At 37.1% G+C, this 21,602-nt stretch overlaps 1 protein-coding gene and 1 pseudogene across 1 annotated transcript; both read right to left on the bottom strand.

Moving 5' to 3' along the window:
• Nucleotides 1-39: 39 nt before the first annotated feature.
• On the bottom strand, nt 40-13,390 carry LOC113777632 (annotated as a pseudogene).
• Nucleotides 13,391-14,561: 1,171 nt separating this feature from the next.
• On the bottom strand, nt 14,562-17,597 carry LOC113777633 (dolichol-phosphate mannosyltransferase subunit 1-like). Its single transcript, XM_027322787.1, has 8 exons — nt 17,466-17,597; nt 16,382-16,481; nt 16,250-16,283; nt 16,101-16,177; nt 15,341-15,366; nt 15,088-15,252; nt 14,892-15,006; nt 14,562-14,666 (listed from the first exon to the last, which is right to left on the bottom strand). Exons 1-8 carry the CDS (start codon nt 17,573-17,575, stop codon nt 14,562-14,564), a joined length of 732 nt encoding a protein of 243 aa, XP_027178588.1. The 5' UTR covers nt 17,576-17,597.
• Between the last annotated feature and the right edge of the window lie 4,005 nt (nt 17,598-21,602).

Genomic DNA, 21,602 nt, shown 5'->3' with positions numbered 1-21,602 from the left:
TCCCAGGATCTTTAAGTTCACCACCAAAAATATCTCTTCCTAAACTTCTCTGAGGATAGGCCAAGCTTTTCTTAGGATGTCATTGATCTTTGCATGAATACGTTTTTGCAATCTTGGCGGACAAAGCTCTGCTGCATAACCATTTAATTTGGCTGCCAGACTTGATTTTTCCAGCTCTTCTTCAGGCAAGTTTCCCATTAGTTGAAGAAGAAATGGATTCCGTTTCAGCTCAAATTTCTGAAGATCACAAGTTAAAATTTTCATTATTGTTCCTTTCATTCTTATAAGTGCAAAATGTGCCTAGTAAGAATATCGCAGAAGCCAGGAATAAGATAAAGGTTTTAACTTCTAAAGAAAACTAAGCAGAGGTCATCCTTCTGCACTCGTAAATTCTGCTGGACCACCTCTTTCAGAATCTACAAGTGGCTACAGTGACTCCCTCCTATCCGTTCCGAATAGGAACAAAACAAAGGAAAAACCTGTACTTGTAACACCAATTTTGCTTTTTGTGATTTATACAAGTTGATGAAAGATACTAACCTGATGATCAGGCCCTGCAGGATAGAATGTTCCCAGTTGCTGAATTTGAGTGGTTACAATGCCACTCTTTGACCTTGTCTGCTCTCTTTCTTTACTTACAGATGTGACGGCCGCACCTCCCCCAAGGGCGTACCCCAGGGTTCGGCGAGTCGCCTGCCCAGCTCTCGTCGGGACTCACTCCCTCACTACAAACCTCAAACAAATTTCAATATAAATCTCAAATATACATCAAATCATACATACCACGAGTAGCAGAAAGTAAACCCTAGAAAAGTTGATAATTATAACCACCACAACAACTATATACATCTTGCCAGTTAACTTATAACAAGTACAAGCTCACTCATCTAAAATCAAAACACTAAACACCTTCCCGAGCGATTCCCCGCGTCGGCCCCCTGCTAAGGAAAACAAATGGAATGGGGTAAGCTATATGCTTAGTGAGCAATCAGGGGGAAAAAAAATAAAACTCACATAATTAAACAAGTAAATCAGGATATTTCACATCAAAAACAGAAAAGTAACATCACAAGTGTAGGATACGGGTGGCTCCAAAGCCAGTTCAATTCCCCGAACTTGAACACCTGTTGACACTCCGTCAACCAAGTACTCATGGTCCGTAGACTCCACTTAAACGTTCCCCGTTCACCTTATCAACCCCCGCTGGCCAGTCAACAGCACACAGCAGCTCGAGCGAAATAAAGTAACTTAGCTTTCATCAAAGCTATAACAAGAAACTAAATCCCAAGTTTAGCATGGAACTATCTTTGACCAAGCCCCGGCTGGCTCGAATAGTTCGTCTAACCCTTGGAACCGGGCTGGAACCAAGCCCTGAGATATCCGATCTCTCAATAGATGGTATCTCTCAACAAGTGCACAACAATATACTTACCCCAAATAGCACACAACAAATGGGGTTTAATTCAAGTCACGAGATCACCCCTATCAGCACACAGCAAAAGGGTGATACTCAAGTCATGTAATTCCCTTCCTCAGCACACAGCAAGAGGGTGATACTCAACATAAAGCATGTATTCTCACATGGAAAATCAAAATAAAGGATGGGCTTAGGTCGAGTGAGATAAAGTACACCCTCGCCTACAAACCCATTTAATATGTACAAAGCACTTTAACAATTTCACATCAATAACCACCCAATTACTCACTTGATACAACTTGGCACGAAAATGATACAATTCACGAAGCTTGAGCGTCACTGTCAAAAGCCTTAAGATCTGTATGGGCAGATTATATACACACATGAGTGAAACGGCCATACAACAGCAATTTACAACTGAAACGATCGAATACAGTTGAAAACGGTCAAAATAATCAAAACGGTTACACGATCTTGTCCATAACGGGAGCTAGGGTTATCGGATCAAAATGTACTAGATAGTGTCTCGAACCTTAGACAAAAGGTTACAACTTCCATGAAGATAACCCAATCCATTTTTCAGTGTATCCAAGTTAAATTTACAAAATATAAAACTAGGACTCCGAAGACTAGTTTATCTTTCTCGTGAAAATTCGGCGGCATGCCCCTTGTGTTTACCCATTTTCCAGCCATTTATGGCTTCAATATTTTACTCAATCCAACCCAAAGTTATCCATAACACAATTCCATTTCAATAGCCATTCCATAGGCTCATAACAACATAAGAACAAAAATCAAAGTGATAACAAGTGCGGAAATGTAACCTAGCAAAAGACAGATTTGACGCGTGGTTGCGGAAATAACACATCCGAGGCTACGCTTATTGGATTGAGGCGCAACTTATACCGTTTCGAAGCTAAGACACAGGGCTACAATTTTCATGAAGATCACTTAGTCCAGTTTGTGACGACCCCACTTCTCCCAAGGGCGAACCCAAGGGTATCGGCGGGCCGCCTGCCTAGCTCGCGCCAGGACTCAAAACCTAAAGTAATAAAACTAGATAAATCGAAAGAGCACTCTATACAATATATACAATCCCCAAAAGTGTTCTAATTACATTCTTCAAAAGTACCTGCTCATACTATTACATCCTTATAATTATAACCAAAACCAAAGAGTACACCCTAAGGAGGGTCCTTATACAAACCACCACAACAAAAACAAACATCCTAATTGTCCAACTATTACAAGCAAACCTAACCATACTAGTGTATGTGCCAAAAGTCCCCGCGTCAGCCCCTGCTAAGGAAAACAAAAGGAAAGAGGTAAGCTATATGCTTAGTAAGTAAACAGGGGCAAAAGCGTAAATTTCACGTGACAACAGTTACATAGTAAGAGTAAAGCAAAAGCAGAAAAGTAACATCACATAATAAGGATACAGGTGGCTCCAAAGCCAGATCGTTTGCCATGTGTGACCTCCTGTCGACACTCCGTCGACCACAAATAATGGTCCGTAGAACTTCACTTGTACTCCCACCGTACACCTTATCACCCTCTCTGGCCAGACACCTCACAAACTTGCTCGAGCGAACGAAATTGAGCTTGGTTCACAAGCTCGGTTCACAACTTGGTCCACATAATCGGTGAACCGGATTCACAAACTTGGTGACCTCAAATCAGGTTGGACTGACTTCGATCAAGCCCTAACCGGCTCGAATAGTCCATCTAGGTCATGAGATCGGGCCCCAAACTCACAAACTTCACAAAATTTACTCAAAAGTCACCCCGAGCCACAAGCTCAAGGGGTTTAGTTCCAAAATGATTCATATACATATGCCATGTACAAATATGTGCGTAAATTAGGGTTTAGGTCGAGTGCGATAAAGTACACCCTCGCCTAGGTACCCTTTTCATACATATCGAAACACATAAGCAACTAACACATAAGAGCGGCCTGAATACTTACTCAACGAACAAAAGAACAAAAGTTCGAAATTTGTGCCGCGAGGAGTAGCTAGTAGGCCCCACCGGCTCCACCTAGCTCACCACCGTCTGAAATAGAAGATTACGTCACATAATATCATAAACAGCTACTAATATGCCTAAAACAAGCAAAACGGCAAAATCGGCACATACGAGTGCGGAAACGGCATACGGAAATGGAAATGGTAACCTAATCGCTTTGCCGTCAAAACTGTTTTGAGCCTAATTGAAGCTACGAGTGTCGGATCAAGGTACATGATGTACCGTTGTGAAGCTAAGAGGAAGGGTTACAGTTTTCATGAAGACACCTCAATCCGAATCTAAACGGACATAGGTCGAAAGTACAGAAAACCGTTCCAGGAATTCGCACTCTAGAGTGACGAACAGGGTATGTTTGCTGGACCATAACTCCAGCTTACAAATCCAAATCAGGAAATTCCAAAGGCATTAGAAAGCTGAGACATAAGGATAAAACTTTGATGTTTTGGCCAAGACCTGAATCCATTCAGAACAAAACGAAAGTTGAGTGTCAAAGTACCCGTCAGAACTGTCCAGATTCAAGGCAGTTCTGACGATCGATCTTGTTTTGGTCATAACAGGAGCTACGGAACTCGGATTTCGACGTACTTTATACCGTTTTGAAGAAAAAACCAAGATCTACATTTCTTATGAAGGAGTTGACACCCAGATCATACGGAATCAAAACAGAAAATTGCACGGTCAGAGGCTGACTTCACAACGCAGCACAAACCAATGTTCAAAACAGGCATGAGTGTTTTGTCTATAATTCAGGATACACTAATCCTTTTAATCTGAAATTTTACAGGCATATTCAGAACTTATGAGGCTACAACTTTCATGTTTTGAGGAACTTCTGAATCCATACGTAACATCAAGAAAAATGAAGCCAAAGTTCGGATGCTGAACTGCCCAAGTTTTCCAGATTTGCCGGTTTTTTTGCGCGCCGTAACCGCACGGTCCGTTTCTATGGTTCTTATACAAGTTTCCAACAAAATTCCTACCAATGAAACACACATATACCAGCTTCTAAAAAGTCTATTAATGGTCCGAAATTCTCTCCTTATTTTACAACAAAATTACCAAACACGAACCATAATCCCTAACCTAACTTCATTTGCACTAAGGAACTTGATCTAACACCCAACTAACCAAACCCTAACTAACTAAACATTAGCCAAGCTAAACTAACCTAAGAAAGCCTAGGGTTTCTTAACCCAAATCAGTTTTTGTACCACCAACTCATCAACCCAAAGAAACCAATCATCAAACACAACCACTACAATCTTCATAGCACAAAATTAAAGCTAATTAACTTATTTAGCATGAAACCCTAATTCTTTCATAAGCTTAATCAAAATTTCAGCAACATCATCATCATAATTATACCATGAAACTTCAATATAAACATCAATTCCACCATACAAATCCATAATCACAACAAAATACATTACTTTCATAGCTTAAAGATTAGAAACCCCAAAATTTAACTTTCAAAGAAGATGATTTACCTTCAAATAGGTTTGGTAGATGATCAAACTTCAACAATCAAGTTCCTAAGTTGTTCCCTCAAGCTCCAAAGGCAAGATGGAAGCTATAAATTGCAGAATTTTGAAGGCAAGTTCCTTTCTTTTCTTTCCTCCTTGGTCGGCACTCTCTCTCTTTCTTTCTCTCCAAGTTTTGTTTTGTTTTGTCTTGTGATTAGCCTACAAGTGTTAAGGTAATAAATAGTCAAAGACCATAGGAGATATTTTTAGGCTAACCAATCACATAAAAATGCTTTATTTGCCTTTAACCCTTGCACTTCAACTTAGCTTTTATCCTACTCTTGCCCTCAAACTTTTGATAATCTTTCAATTAACTCCATAGGTCATAACTTAATCTAATCTAAAACATGTAATCATGCTTAATTACTTCACTAATCACTTTCTTATTTTAATCACCTATACTTAAACATTCTTTCTCCATAATAAAACAATCAAACAACAACTTTTATAACTTTGGCAAAATTAGGGTTTGTAAACCCCACTTAAGCTTTCTAATAAATTGTAACACTAGAGGTTTGCTAATCTAGAGTTTGCTAACCATATCAAACTTGCTAAACCTTTGTAAACTAAAACAAATCCTAAACTTACGTATGCCAAAACACACACTAGAACACCGAATATAAATTATAGCTCGAACCTACGAATAATAATACATACATAAACTAGGGTTTTCAATCTTAACCAAGATTAGGGTTTTCTCCTTAGCCCTAGAACCCTAATTTCACCACACCGAATAATGAATAACCCTAATTTCAACTTGACTGGGGCCTCACACAGTTTCCAATGCAACCTAGTCAAATTCCCAATTTACAGAACCAAAATCCAACTAGTCGGCTAATTAACCGCACTGCACTGGAATGGTCATATCTCAGGTTACCAAGGTCCGATTAAGGTGTTCTTGGAGGCGTTTAAAATCTAAGACAGAATACTAAAACTTTCATGTTTTGGAAAATAGCTAAATCCCAACGGATTATAGTGAATAAACACAACCAAATAGACTAAACTGTCCACGCGGAACTCTGGAATGTAACCTAGAACAGCGAGGGTATTTCCATCTTTTCACAGGCTATGTTGCTCCGATTGAGCTGAAATTTTGTAGGCACCTATAAAATACCATTCTATACAACTTTCATGTTTTATGCCAAGCCCAATTCGGCCTCTAACATGGTGTAAAAAAAACGGACAGAATAGGGTGAAAATTTCCAGAAATCTGAAATCTTTTGGTTTCAATGATAGTTTTCTTAATTTCTTGCTACACTTGCTACCAAAACCCCCTATATAACCTTGGGTACAACATATATCAATCATACATCAAGTATAGACAGCAAGCCATCAAACCCTAATTCATGTAACAAAAGGGAAAACTACCCAAAACATGATAATAACCGTCATTCATCACAATATTGAGAAGCTAAGCTAATTTAAACAAGATTAAGAGTAAAATTTGGGGAAATCATCATCCTTACCTTGCTTAGTGTCTACCAAGAGCAACCCTAGCTTTCCCCTTCAAAATTTCACCAATAGCTCACTAAATAAACACTCAAGGGTGCCTTTAATCGGTTTAGTTTCTTTGTTTCCTCCCTTGGTTGCTAGATTCAAGAAGAAATGAAGAAGTTTTTCTCTTGTTCTTTCCCTCTCTCTCTCTCAGCTCTTCAGCAGAAAAATGAAGGAGTATGGAGCAATTTGGGGGATAAGAAGGTTGGACAATTGTCTTGGTCAAGAAACCCTTAGGTGGCGACACTTGTCGCCACCACCACCTTTCATTTTTCTCTTTCTTTTCCTTGCCATTTTTAGCCTTAAAATTCAGTCAAGCTAGCTGGAAAATAAGAAGATATTTTGCTCAAGTATTAATGAGCTCATGTGGTAAGAAAGTGGTGGTCAAGTGATGGGTTCAATCGGTAGTACACGGTACACGTCGATTCGCGCCGTTTTTCTTAAAAACACACGTACTAGGGTTTTTACGTCCTATTCACTAACCTTATATCATTGCTCCTAATCACATATTATTTCTCACTTAAAAGTCACTTTTAATCACCAAATTTGATCCCCTCTCCGTATCGAAAATTCATCCGGCGAAAAATCGCGAAAACCCTAATTTGCTCCAATCTTGAAAACGAAAAGTGAAACCCTACTTTCTAGGTTCATTTGCACTTGTTGTAGGGTGCTTGAGTAGTAGGGCCATAATAAATGAATAATTTCCAAATAAAAGGAATTTTAAGAAAAATGTGATGAATTTTACAATTCCATAGAATAAAATTAGGGTTTTGAGTCAAATATGAGGGATTTAAACATAGTCACAAGTAAACTAGGGTTTTTGATTAAAATTTTAGGGTTTCTAGTCTTTTAAAACAAAATAAGGTTTTAAATCAAACCCAAAGAAATAACTTTAGTATCTTCCCTGAAACAAAATAATGTTTTAAAATAAAATGAACGAAAGAAACCGTAAAACAATAGCATCTTAAAAGTTGGGGTGTCACAACAGAAGCCAATCTTGACTCTTCAGTTCCATTTGTGAAAACGATGGATCTGCTTGGAAAGTTTCAACTTTCAACCAAGAAAATGTGAGGACTCGCAAAAATTTACTTATTTTAAATTCTTATTACTAGCTTATTTAAATATTTAATTGTCCGTTTACTCTGAATATTTTATTTCAATCTTTTTAGACCCAATTACATGGAATTATGACTTGCATATATTTTTAAAATGATTTGTTTCGAAATTTAATTTTTGAAAGCTCGCTAAGTGAGAATAGTGAATACGCGATTGGAGTTAATAATAGATTTGAGGATACAATAAACTTGAAAAACTGGAGACTTGTACATTAGTCTTAAAATAGGTATTTTTATGATTAAGTGCTCAAGTGTTAGTTAATTATACCATCGTTATAAGAAATTCTTAGAGATTTCACTTTATCGTGCACAAATCGGTACTACGCGTTTTTACCCGCGCGATTAATTGAGGGATTTTAGATCCTTATTTTTAGACCCTTAAGAGTGAATAATAATCATATGAATGAAAGTGTATTAGAGGTTTAGAGCACAAGTGAAACAAACTCGAGAGAAATCGAGCACGAAACGCGCGCGTACGCGCACTATCCTTGGTTGACTTTTGGAGCAATTTTGGCCACACATTCTTAAGCTTCTCATGGAAGCATCACACCAGATCAAAACTCTTCCTTTCTTCCTCTTAGCAGCCGTGCACTCCATGGAAGAAAAAGACCAACAATTCTCTTCATTTCACATCACAATTCTTGCTCAAATCATCTCAAATTTTACGTACAACTTGCTAAACACTTGGTGAACAACATTAGCTAGGAAGAGAGCTTGCTTTCCATGGTTTCGAGCTTCAAGAGGCCGAAAATTTCTGTCTTGCTCATCCAAAGAGGTAATGAACGATCAACCTCAAAAATCTTAGTTTATAGAAGTTATATTACACTCATGAGCTCTTGGATTCTCATGGGTAGCTTTAAATTGTTAGAAATTTGGTGAGTGGGCTCTATGAACTCCCACTTTGGCTTGATGGGCTGATTTTGTGAGTTTTGATGTTAATAATATTGGATTAGTGCTTGAATTAGTAGAAATGAGTGATATTGTGGATGAAAATTCAAAGGAAGTGATGAGGGAATATTTTTCCATTTCTGCCCCTGTACATACCGTGGCCTTAGAGCAATTTTTTTTGTGGTTCTAATTACTTGTTTATGATGTATACATGTTGTGTGGGTTGTGTAGAAAGTTTCATCAAAAAATTTCATGGTTTGGTTGGCCAAATTATGTGTTTTCGGAAATCAGCAAAAACTGGAAATTTTCCCGTAACTGCTCTGGCAGTACTTTTGTTTTGGCTATAACTTTTTGCTCCGATGTCGAAATTGAGTTCTGTTCGTGGCAATGGAAACTAGACATTTCCAGCTTTCCAACGGTATAAATGCACGTTCTGGTTCCACCTGAGTAGTCCATACTAATCGTTTGAACATGACTGTCCTGTTTCGCATCTACACTGGGAGCTCTGTTTTGAGCAGCGAATTGGTGCTCAAATATGAGCTAGCTGTGGATATATTTTGAAAACGATTTCTTCTAATAAATTGTAGATTTACGAATCTAGTTTTCAACACCACTAACCACGCTCAATTTCAAGTTGAATTGAGTGAGTTGTGACCAAAGTTCAAAACTGACTCAATAATTTGAAACCCTCTTTTTGGCTAGTAAATGTCTAAATCTTGATTGGAACTTGTTGTTTCGAAATTCTTGGTGTTAGTCATCTACCAAATGCATCTTGGATGTTTCTTATACATTACCTACATACAAAAGACCATGTTTGAGACATTTTTGTTGGCCAAATGTTTTGAAAACGGAAAACTCATGTCCAAGGCAGATTTGCCTTGGAAATTTGGAAATCTTGGTGATCTGGTTAACCAACTTGCCGCGCGTATTTTTCCATGAAAATTGACAGAGGAATATTTCTCATATGGTAATATAATACTGCCAAATTTGGTGGCATTCCAAGTCCTCCTCGATGCCCAACAGATGTCCCAAATTCTGCTTTTCAAATCTGGAAAACTTTTCCTTTTCTCTTTGCCGAATGGTCAAATCTCATTTGGGGAGTTATATTTCGAAAATTGTGATGTTCATTACCTTTAAATTGCTATGTTCATTACCTTCAAATCTCATTCTGCCTTCCCGTGGGAATTTTTGCATGAAACTTGGTAGAAATATTGTTCACACATGGAAGATTTAGTGTACCAATTTTGGTGTATTTCTAATGCCAAATTGATGGCCAAATGATATTTTCAAGATAGTATTTGAATCTGAAAAATGACTGAACAGTTTGCGAAATGTGATCAACTTTGGACTGATGTCTCTCGATACTCAAAACTCTGATTCTTGTTCTGCCTGTTGTGTTTTAAACTTTGATTGTAACTCTAATTGAGTTCCAAATTTTAGAGACTAGTTCGCATTATGTGAATTTCCAAACTTTGCCGAAGATCAACCCAAAACTGTCTTAATGGTCCAAAACAGCCACTTTGGGCCAACTTTCGAATGCCTTCCATTTGGAATCATGGAAAAGTGTATTCTAGGAACTTTTAGCACTTTGGAAGAAGTTTCCAACGGTACCAAGTTTTCCAATTTTGGACTTGTAATGAATGAGATACGATTTTTCAAAGATCTCATATCAAAACTGAAATTTTCGAAAGTTAAGGAAATGAAGTTTTTCAAATTCTCTTTTTTTCCCTCGATATCACTTGAACGTTTTACACTTGATTTCAAAGATGAAAACTTGATTTCTCTTGTGCTTTAAAAACCCCACTTTTGAGCCTTGATTCGCGAGTAATTTAGGCTCGCTTTCGTGAGATTTTCTTGGATTGTACAAGCGTACAACCATTCGTGATAATTGGGGTATATAAATGATAGTTCACTATTAATTGCTCAGGCTCGCACGAGGACTTTCAAGAGGATTCCACGGTGGACGCCTGAACGTCAAGTGACATTTCTTCTTTGTTTATTTGGTAAGTGTCAAGTATGTGTTAAATGCTCATGTGATTGAGATTTAGTTGTACAAGTGTTATACATGATACGTAAACTTGTCGAGTCGAGTGTGTACTTTATCACATTCGTTCTCATTTGAAATAAATGACTCATGTTTGACCTGACTTGTTTGACCTAACTTGACTTGCTTGACCTGACCTGACTTGCTTGACCTGACTTGACTTACTTGACCTGACCTAACTTGCTTAACCTGACATGACTTGACCTGATTGGAAAATATGCTATGGCTGCATAAGTCGATTGGAGCGATGTCTCATCGACCTCTAAACGATAGCAAGTACCACACCGATTTGGTGGGAGGTACCTCTCGAATCGTCTCAGACCTATTAACAGAACGATTGTAAGTACCGGGTGGGAGGTACCTGTCGAATCGTCTCAGTACCCTAGACCTCTGAACGATAGCAAGTACCAGACCGATCCGGGTGGGAGGTATCTCTCGAATCGTCTCAGAACCCTAAAGCATTCTAAGTCGATTGGAGCGATATCTCATCGACCTCTGGACGATAGTAAGTACCACACCGATTTGGTGGGAGGTACCTCTAGAATCGTCTCAGAACTATAAACTGAACGATAGTAAGTACCACACCGTTTTGGGTGGGAGGTACCTCTCGAGTCGTCTTAGAAATATACATGGAATACGTGAAGGGCTACGAACTCAATTACCTACCCGGGGAACGGGGTGTCGTCATGGGAAGGTATTAAAATTGAATTTGGGCAAAGTAAGAAATCATTAGCTCCGGAGAGCTTCTGCATCCTACTCAAGGGTGTTTATTATGAATTGTGAAATTCCTTGAATGTTATAGCTTTCACTATTGTGTAAGTGCTATTATTATTGAATTACTTGTCTTGCATGTTTTCTTGGCCTCACGAGCATCCGCTCACCCCGTTAGACTTGCTTTCTTTAACAGGAGCTGAAATGGAAGGAATTATGGAGAGGTCGACTTGATGGCCTTTTTATTAGAATTTTGAATGTATTCATTTAGTCAACTTTTGGAAACTGTATATTTTGGGATTGTAAGATATTTTGGTAACTTATAATGTAAGACTTGAACGATTATTAAGGAATTGAGCTTCCTTTATATTTTCAACTTTTAGTACTGATTGGTTATTCTTAAATTTGAATTGAATTTGTACCGAGTCCTGGCGAGAGTTGGGCTGGCGTCCCACAGATACCCTTGGGTTCGCCCTTGGGAGAAGTGGGGGCGTCATAGAAAGCCAGCATTTTGACATAGAAAATACAACTTCAATCCAGGTTATCAACAGTACTTGTACTGGTTACCCACATCAGGACCTTGCCCAAACACCTGCCTAGAATCGTGGCTGGTCCAGAAGACCTCCAAAAGTTGTTTAAAAGTAATTCCCTTAGGATCATATTCAATCTGCACAGAATCGATTTCAATATAGAAAACAAGTGTAGAAATAATTGAATGTCTACTAAAGAGCATATTTTGGTAGTTGGTAATTGCAATAGTATCTGACTTGGGAGTACATTTCCATTTTTCTCTGTAGTGAGACTAGCATGTTATGTCAATGTGTTCATAAACTTTCATATTTCTAAACTTTTAATTTGGATGTCTTTTATGCTATTGAAGCTATCATAGATTAGATTAGGCAAATGGTTTTCCACCTTTCGGCTAATTCAGGTCACAAGCAAAACTCTTGGTAGGATAAACATTACATTAGCCCCACAGAAGACTATAATAATGATCTGTTTCAAGCGCTCAAAACAGCTAACTATGTCAAGAACCCAAATCAAATGAGTGATGACTTCATAACAAATTAAACTGCAACAATAGGTTTGTTACAAGCATTTAGTTCACAAAACGAAGTACCACTCTTCCACTCTCACTCAGTGTTGGTGGACAACTAAAGAAATCCAGCTGAAAGGTAACCAGTGCAAAGTTGATGGGATGACTGAAACCTATTGTTGCAAGTCCATTAGCAATAACCTCATGCACGGTCATGTTACAGAATCTCCAAGGCCTTTTCGACGCAAACAGAACGATGACAGTCAAAAACTAAGTTGCATAGACTAGCTAAAAACAATTCAAGATCTTTACACTTGTATTCCCCATATCCCGCAAAACATAGGAAATACTTCCTAGTTTTGCTTCATTAAGACTTATTGGCAATAAAAGTAGTTGACTAATTCTCCATGATCTGCCTAGAGTAACGATAGTTCATAGGAACAATCAATATTCACCATTTTCCTCTCCCAACTAATTTTGTTAATCACAAAAAAAGAACATCCCCGGTACTTATCTTCAATCAATCAACATTAGAGCCTTCTCAGGCACAACAACCGAGTTTGAGAATTAGCCATAAACAACTAAAAACAAAATCTTGACAAGTCCTCAAATTTCAAACAAGATCTAATTGTCCAACCTTTTACCAATTAGCAAAACCAAAAGACTTAAACCAGTAATAAAATGTAAATCAATAGGCTGCAGAAAGAAGGAACGTAGGAGGTGACCTGAACAGATTCAGCGTGATCACCTAAGCTCCGATACTCGGGATTGGCTTTCGATCCACCGGCATAGCCAACAGTCGTACGCACAACCCCATCCAAGCAGCCAAACACCGCCTCTGATCTCCAGAAGCTTCTAGAGCAAAAACCGCTGTTGGTAGCTGCTGTTGATTGGCTGTGTCTGTAATTGAACTCTCCGATATCCGGGCGGAGAATCTAATGCCCACACATAAATCTGCTGCCAATACAATGATTATGGGTAAATAGCACGTAAGGCGCGTGGCCACCTTCATTGGGCTCGGAGTTGAATGATGCCGACGGCCAGAATGATCCGGTTGGGCCGCTGGAATTTCATTATAATGCTCGACGAAGTCGAGTCCGGTTTCTCCAAAATTCATCTGGCTGTGATCGGGTCAATCCGATTCGAATCCGCATGTCCATTGTAAATATATTATCTCATATAATCTCATTATAAATATATTATCAAACAGCTCCGTTTGGATTAGCTGTTTTTGGGGTGTTTTTGAAAAACTTTACTGTAGCAGTGTATATGAAAAATTTTTACTATAAATGTTTTTTGAAGTATTTGATATATTGTATGGATGAGATGTTTTTTGAGTTATTGTATATTACTGTAGCATTGTATTTGAAAAACTTGTTTTTGAAAAACATGTCAATCCAAACGATATATTTCTCCAGTTAATGCACGAATAATTCATGGTTTTCCAGTAGTATTTTTTTCCTCTGTTTTTTATGTTCAAGAGAAAATTACTAATTCACCCACCCAAAAAGTTGGGGAGAATGATGATATCTGCTTTCCATCAAAAGAGGATTTCTTAGGCTCCGGTTACGAATTAGTACAATAGAGCTTGTTTAGACACCCCTGGTTTTTTTTGAAATTTTTTTTTTGATTGATGTAAAGTAAATGTAGATCCCTCCTTGTGTTGAATTTCATTTGTCCACAAATTTCAAGTAAATTCCTTTAAGAGTAGGACCAAAGAAATAATTCCTATGCTTGGATAGGGTATTGTTTGGCACAATATTTTTTTAAAAAAATATTATAATACTTTTTTGATGTACAAAATGTGCTTATAATGCAATCAATATAATTTTACAAATAAACCACTATTCAAACACATTTAAATAAGTTTTTGTTTTTGAACAAAAATTCGCCTAGACTGTTAACATATTATTGTCTTGAATTTGCTAAGCCCCCCCTAGAGTACCTAGACTGAACTACATCACAAACAAGAAACAAATAGAAAAGATCACATAAATATATTGGAATCATAGTTGTTCTCAATGTTGATACACACTTTACTTATTCAAACAAAACCCAGAAAAATTAGATGCCTACAATCAAAGTAATCAAGCCACATTTAGTTTTGGCCTACAAAAAAGTACAGTAAATGTTAACTGTTGGTATCAAAAAAAAAAAAGGAACTAAATCGAAAAGACCAATTTGGTGTTGCTCCCTCATCAGTCTCCTTGAGTTGGTTATGTGAATCATCATTGGCTTTAAACTATCCAAAAATGGTTGGTTTCGAGGAACCATGAAGTTACTAGGCACAGTTGTTCTCATCCTTGTTTTAAGTTGTGAGGAGAAGGTATACAAGACCTTTCAAATACTCAACTATTTCAGATCCTCCAAGCTTTGAACTCCCATACACTCTATCGACAAAAGTAATTGGAACCTGTGAAGACATAAAATCGAATTCAAATATCTCCATTAACACAATAAAACACAAAGAGGAGATGCAAACCAACGAAAGAGCCAAAACTAAGAAGAAATAGTTCATCAGAGATCTTAAAACCGAATGACTAAATGTCATATGTAGTTAGAAGCTATAGATATTTGCCAAGAAGAAGATAATCAACCCAATAAACCTAAAAGACCAAATGATAAGCAACAAAAGTACCTCAGCAATGTTGTAACCTTTTCGTGTAGCACGAACAATCATCTCCATCTGAAAAACATATCCTTTACTCACGCATGAGCTTATAACATCTTGAAGCACGGATTTCCTATAAAGCCTTTAGGCAAAATAACAGTTATTGGCTAAGGAAGTGGAAGCTTAGGCAGAAGCAACAACAGCATTTGGTATATTGGTTTACCGGAAAGATCCAGTTAGGTCTAATACACTAGGCCAAAGGAGTGTCTGCGCAAGGACATTTGCTCCCCTGCTTGTCAATTTGCGCATGAGATTCCAACCATGCACACCACCTCCTTTGACATATCGTGTTCCAGTAACTATATCTGCACCTGTCTCCATCTGCTTCCTAAACATCAAAACATATTCAGCTAATATACTTCTAAAACTTGGTAAAATTAAATAAAATTCTAATACTTGAGTTGAAAGGTTCTTACCTGATGAAGTTTGGAAGATATTTTCGCTGTAAAGTAAGAAAAAGAGATGCATTAGATAACAAGTGAAGTAACATATAAGCTAAATGAACACCAATAATAGTTCCGCTAATATATAGGCTAAATGAACATCAATAATAATTCGAGCGGAAGCAAAAAAAATAGATAAAACACATGCCTGCAGAAAACCTCAAGCACTCACACATTTAATCCAAAAGCGATGCAATACAAAAACTAAAAATTGACCCATGTAGTCTTACTGTGCTCAAAGGCCCTAATTCAACAAAATAACTTTCTGTTAGAACTCAGTTTTCCAGTTTGTTAAACACTGCTGCATATGATCTTCTTAACTTATCAAACTTACACCCAAGGTAAAAGACCAGTATCAAAGCAGCTAAAACTATTATGATTACTAAATGCACTGTAAAAGAGACAGCTCACCAAAAGTATATTAGAAATGGAAATACACTTCAGATCTCCCAATCATTTCGTAATCTTCCACCAACCTCAAGCTCAACCCTAGAATAAGCAGCTTTCCCCCCTTGTTCACACCAAATCCTAAGAAAGCGAGGAAAAAAATGTGTTTCCTTGTTTTCCCCTCCCTTCCTCTTTTTCTTTTTGGAGGCACAAAAATTGGTGTGAGGAATATCTTTTTTTGTTTTCAGTGGCGGCTTTTGGGTTTTTTTTTTTTGGTTTTGGTTAGGGGGAGGAGGGTTTGATAGAGCATCGTCCTCATCATTCTAATGAGTAGGAGTGCACTTACATGGTGTGATAAATCAGCATCCATAATGACCACAAAATTCCCGGAGGCATGCTTCAGGCCATGGATGTAAGCCATACCTAAAACTTAACCAAATTAATGATCCCTTTTGCTACTTCAAAAACTTAAACCAAGGCCAGCCAAAGACATACCTAAACCAAGCTTCTTAGGTCTAGCCCTCAACAGCTGGATTAGTAGATAGCCTTACATAAGTAGACCTTTCAAAGAGATAAGCATAGGCAAAACATCAACAACATTGCGAATTAATACTAAAGAGGACTTACAATACGATCCTCTCCATAGACAAATTGCAGTTGTTTAACAATATCTTGAGTCCTATCTGGACTTCCATCATCCACAACAATAATCTCAAAATTGACATTCCTAGCCAGGCAAGGACCAATTGTCAGATACAAGTTTAGATCATGAAGACAATGTTGTTTGTCATTGTTTTAGTGTTACTGTTTTTCACATCTTTAAGTAATATCTATCATCTAATGTCAAACTAAAACCTATGAAGCACAATCTTAAATAGTTAATTTCATACAACAATTTGGTCCATGTTATTCACATATTCAGTTGCAAGTCCAAAGCTTCACCTTCTTACACCTAATGGTTCCCACACCCACTCACAACTATAGAGCTGAATATGCTCACGACTAATCATCTAGAAGTTTGAGTGGACAAAGACGCAAACTTTTTCACAGCAAATTAGTTTTAATCAGCTTATCTTGGACATATGTATAAGAAAAAGTACACTTAGTTACCAATTACCAATCATGATTGAGAGAAAAAAGTAACCATATAAAATATGTGCCACTGTGTGCATTGCTTATCAATTTTCAAACAATTCTGAAGCTAAGATTTTGATATTTCGCATGATATCTAAATCAAATACCTAGAAACACTTCTTTCCAAATTGTCAGTCAATCACATACACAAAAGCACAAATAATAATAATAATAAAATAATGCTATAACAATAATAATACTAATAATAATAAAAAAAGTGAAGAAGTGTTCCTGTGTAACATGGAGATAATTATTTCAGCAGTTGATAGATGATTGTGATGACCAAGTAACAAGCTGTAAGATCACCAAAAACACTTCATTCAAATAAACATAAATAAACCTTTTGATGCATGCAACAAAAAGATTTAGAATGTGAAATGAAAAATTCACAGAATATAAGTGTAAAAGCCAAAAGTGCAATGAAAGAAGCCACTAGACAAACAAAGCAGAGGAAAAGGAACATGCATCATCTGTTTTATACATATATTCACAGAAAAGGAAAAGGAGAACATGCATCATCATGGATAACTTGGTAATGAGAGAGACAGAGAAAGAGAGATAGAGAGAGAGAGGGTACGAGAGATGCTTGAAGATGAGATAAACAAGGAGAGCAATGTTGAGGCGCTCATTGTAGGTGGGGATGATTATACTATACTTATTGCTATTCTCCTTTTGTTCATTGCCCATATTCTTTCTGCATCAAAATCCCTTCGACCCCTAGAAAATGCAAATTTTTATTGAACTTGGTTAAAGAGAGAGATGGAAGGCAAAAAGTAAAACACTTACAGCTAATGCAAGTTGTAGATAACAGCTGTTAGTATTTCAATTCAAACTAAAGTTCCATCCTATTAGTTTTGGTTGTTTGTGATAATTCAACCCTCTAATACGTTAAAGAGCTATACCCAACAATTCACTTGTCTCAGACTGAGCTAGAAAAGATCGAGCTCATGTGTTCTTCTCGGCAGCTTACTCCACTTAGGTACTTGATTCCATCAACCAAATTGGATAGCAAAACAAATTGGTACAGCTTCAAAATGCATGTTTTTCTACCGCATAAGATTTTCATTTAGCTCATTCTTCTACTTGTAATTATGCCTATTCAATTCCCTTTTCTGTCAGTTGAATTTCCAAAAGCAGTATAACTATCCTAATTCCTGATCAGTGAGCAATAGCTCTAACAAATTCTTAAAATTTGACAGAATAACACGACCGATCTGATTGAAAAAAAATTCTTCTTTTAGTATAATATGAAGGAAGCCCATCTTTTCAAGTTCAATTTCGATTAATTCGAGTAAATTACATATTTCATGCTGAGTAAGAGCAGTAAAATACCACTGATGTCCAAGAATATATCCGAGACTTTTCGATACTGGCTGGTAGTTGCTGTAACTACGTGAGACTGTTTGAAGGAATGACTTTAACATAAGGTACCCAGAATGTATACAACAGTCACTAACGATTATACAGGGATTCCCATACAAATTCAACTCTCCATCTAAACTAACTGAAGAAGTGTAATGAAAAGCTGGGAAATTCAATCAGCTTAACAACTTGAACTGAAAATAAAAAATGATCTAACCTTAAAGACGGCAACTTTATATGGTTTGGAAGCTTGAATTATGCGCAAATGGCCGACACTTTGAGAAGACAATTATTGTGTTTAGGGCTTTGAATTGGAGTTTGATAATATTAACGAGAGAAGTTCTCTCTTCTTTCGTTTCTTTCGCAAAAATCGAGAAAGCAACTATTGATGAACGAGTGATACCCTCGTGGGAATATGAAAGTCAATCCTTTGTTACTCGTGTTAATGAACTGGGCGGGTTATTTGGGCCTGGTTTTTATCCATTTGGATATGAGTTTGACCCTTGAGGCTAACCTAGTGGTCATTAACAATTAGGCATGGCAATGGGGCGGGGGATCCTTCCCCCGTCCCCCGTCCCATCCCCCGCCCCTTGCCCCCTGCCCCGTTTCCCTCGCGAGCAAAAAAAAAATCAACTTAACATAAATATTCATTTACAATAATACAATTGTAAATAACGTTAAATAAAATTAAATAGCTATCAAGATGAAAATAAAGCATAATAAGTCAAGTTACAATCATTCTTGTATTCAACAAATTCAGAAGCCTAGTACATGAAGCAAAAAAAAAAAAAAATCAAAAGCAAGCCTATATGAAAAGCAAAACTCTCCTCGTATGTCCAAGCATTTTTGAGAACTAACAGGAGAGAGGAAGAATTCCCAAACACTAACCAAAAATACCTTGAACAGTTAAAATCCAGAAATAACAAAAGGCAAAGATCAATGGAAAACATAAAAGAGAAAATCAGCAAAATGAGGGAAAAACAAAGCCATGGTTGTTGGAACTGCTTATAAATGATATCATAGGACATGGAAAGAATTCGTGTTCCATTAGGCTCTCGTATTTACATTTTCATTAAGGCTTTTTCACAAACATCTTATATGCACAAGGAAAACAAATTAACCACATATCACTATCCAGAAAGAAAACAATTTTATCCCATATGAATCATATGATCACGCTACATGGTTTAAGCCCCATAAATTGTATTTAGGCTTGATTGAAATATAGCAGAATTCTCTTATAGATATACTCTTTTAATGTTACTAGCTTACTCATTGTTTTTTGGATCATGTCGAATTGTTAACTTAGAGAGCAATAATTTCTTCAGCTTTGGCATCCAATATTCCATTTTTCTTTCACGCTATATTCGTAAAATGAGAGAAGAGTTGGTGAAAAAAAATAGTTTCTTTTTTTAATTCTTTGAATAGCTTGAAATAAATTGATATTTTTCTAGTATTTTGCGTAATTATCAGGCTTTTTTGAAAAATTTTCACTTTGACTCATGCGTGACAAGACACTCTTCGATTTGCATAAAATATGTGGCACTGGCACACAATTCATTTAACACCATGAAATCAAGCTGCAAATTCTTGTCGGTATAAAGTTTCGTATTAATTTAGGCACTTATCAGTATTCTAAGTTTGCTAATCAAATAACTATTCATTCAACCAGAAACAGAGACAGAGTCGTTCCTTCCTAATTATCAAACAATTTAAGCGCACAAGGAAAACAAAGACGAAGACATCAGTAAGTGCCGACGAAGATATCAGCTCGATCTGGGATTCTGGGTCGGGTAAAATTTTAGGAGGATTTACGGGTTGGGTAAAATTTTAGGAGGATTTAGACAGAGAGGATGGGTTTAGTTGAGTAGTGATTAGAACTGAGTGGAATGGGAGGCGACGGCAGTGGCTGCGAAGGAGGGAATGAAGGAGTAGCTCAGGGCGATAATTGTGAGAACCTTGAAAAAAATAATAATAATATATACATATTGCATTTGCATTTTAGACTCTTAATAATCGTTACTATTGTTGGTTTTTAAATAAGTATGTGACCATAATTTTTATATATAAATAAGTTAATTGTACAAATATTAAGTTACTTGAATCTTGCTAAGTTAAATTAATATTTCATGATGTAGAGTATTTTATTGCTTTAATATTAATTCCTTGAATTTCAATAGCTAATTTTAAGTGTTAATAACGTCAGGTGTTAACGGAATCCTAGAATTAAGACGGAAATGACTTAGGTCAAAAAAAAAAACCTTATAATTATATTTAGGACGTTGAATCTCGATAGTTTAATTTTTGCGAGACGAGTATACTAGTAGGCATTCAAATTACATTCGGGGTAAATTTTGGAATTAGAGTAGGATTGAGGACTTGAGTGGAAATTTGGATGAAATGTGAAAAGACCAAATTGGCCCTCCACAATTTCGAAAAAATTACCATGCAACCATCCGAGCTCCATTGGCCACTCTTCAAATCAGAACATTTCCATTCTCTGCTGGACTGCATTTCCTTTTATCCTCTCAAACACTCCACCTTTCTCATCCATAACTCATTTCCCTTCCACCACCTCAACTCACAACAACATTTCCTTTGCCTTGTTATCATCGACGAAGTGCGAGAGAGGGAGTTGCATTCCGTACTCTGCAAGTCGAGAGGAAAGAAAAGAAAGGAAGCCGCGCGAGTGCTGCAACCTTTCCGTTCTGGAGTGAGAGAGAGAGAGCAAGTGGAAGTCGTGTGAGCTGCTGATCATCACCACCGAGAGCTGCCATTTCATTCTTCACCCTCAACCAGCCGTGATCAATTCAATCACAACCACCACAGCTGCAACCACTGAACTCAGACCAACCATCCTCGCGTGCGTGAGCAAAGCCGAGAGGAAAGAAATATTGTAGCTGCTAAGTTGTGTGTGTTGAGCTTCAAACTGAGGTAAGTTCTGGACTTAGACTAGTTGTTTATTGGTTGATGAAGCTGTTTAAGGGCATGCATGTGAGAGTTGTGCAGTTGGATGAAGAATTAAGTACAAGAAATCTAGTTTTGAATGAATTTGGGTTTGCCGAGAGCTTGGGCTGGATATTACAGTTTTAATTGGCCAATTGGTGGTAATTTGAGTTTAATTGTGTATTTAGCTAACTAAAAAACTGGATGACTATGCCTTGCATGAAGTTAATTAGCTGTGAGAAAGTAAGAAAATTTAAGGAATACAAAAAAAAAAAAAAAAACAAGATCTGGTTGCATGCATGTCAACCGAGAGAATTTGGATGACTTTTTGATTAGATGGTGGTTTTTTTTTGATGGCATCCGAACCTGATTTTTTATCAAATTTGTTAGATAGCTGTTTATTTGG

Source organism: Coffea eugenioides, chromosome 7 (assembly GCF_003713205.1).
Source record: "Coffea eugenioides isolate CCC68of chromosome 7, Ceug_1.0, whole genome shotgun sequence".
Taxonomy (NCBI): domain Eukaryota; kingdom Viridiplantae; phylum Streptophyta; class Magnoliopsida; order Gentianales; family Rubiaceae; genus Coffea; species Coffea eugenioides.
This window is presented reverse-complemented; position numbering and strand designations above follow the sequence as displayed.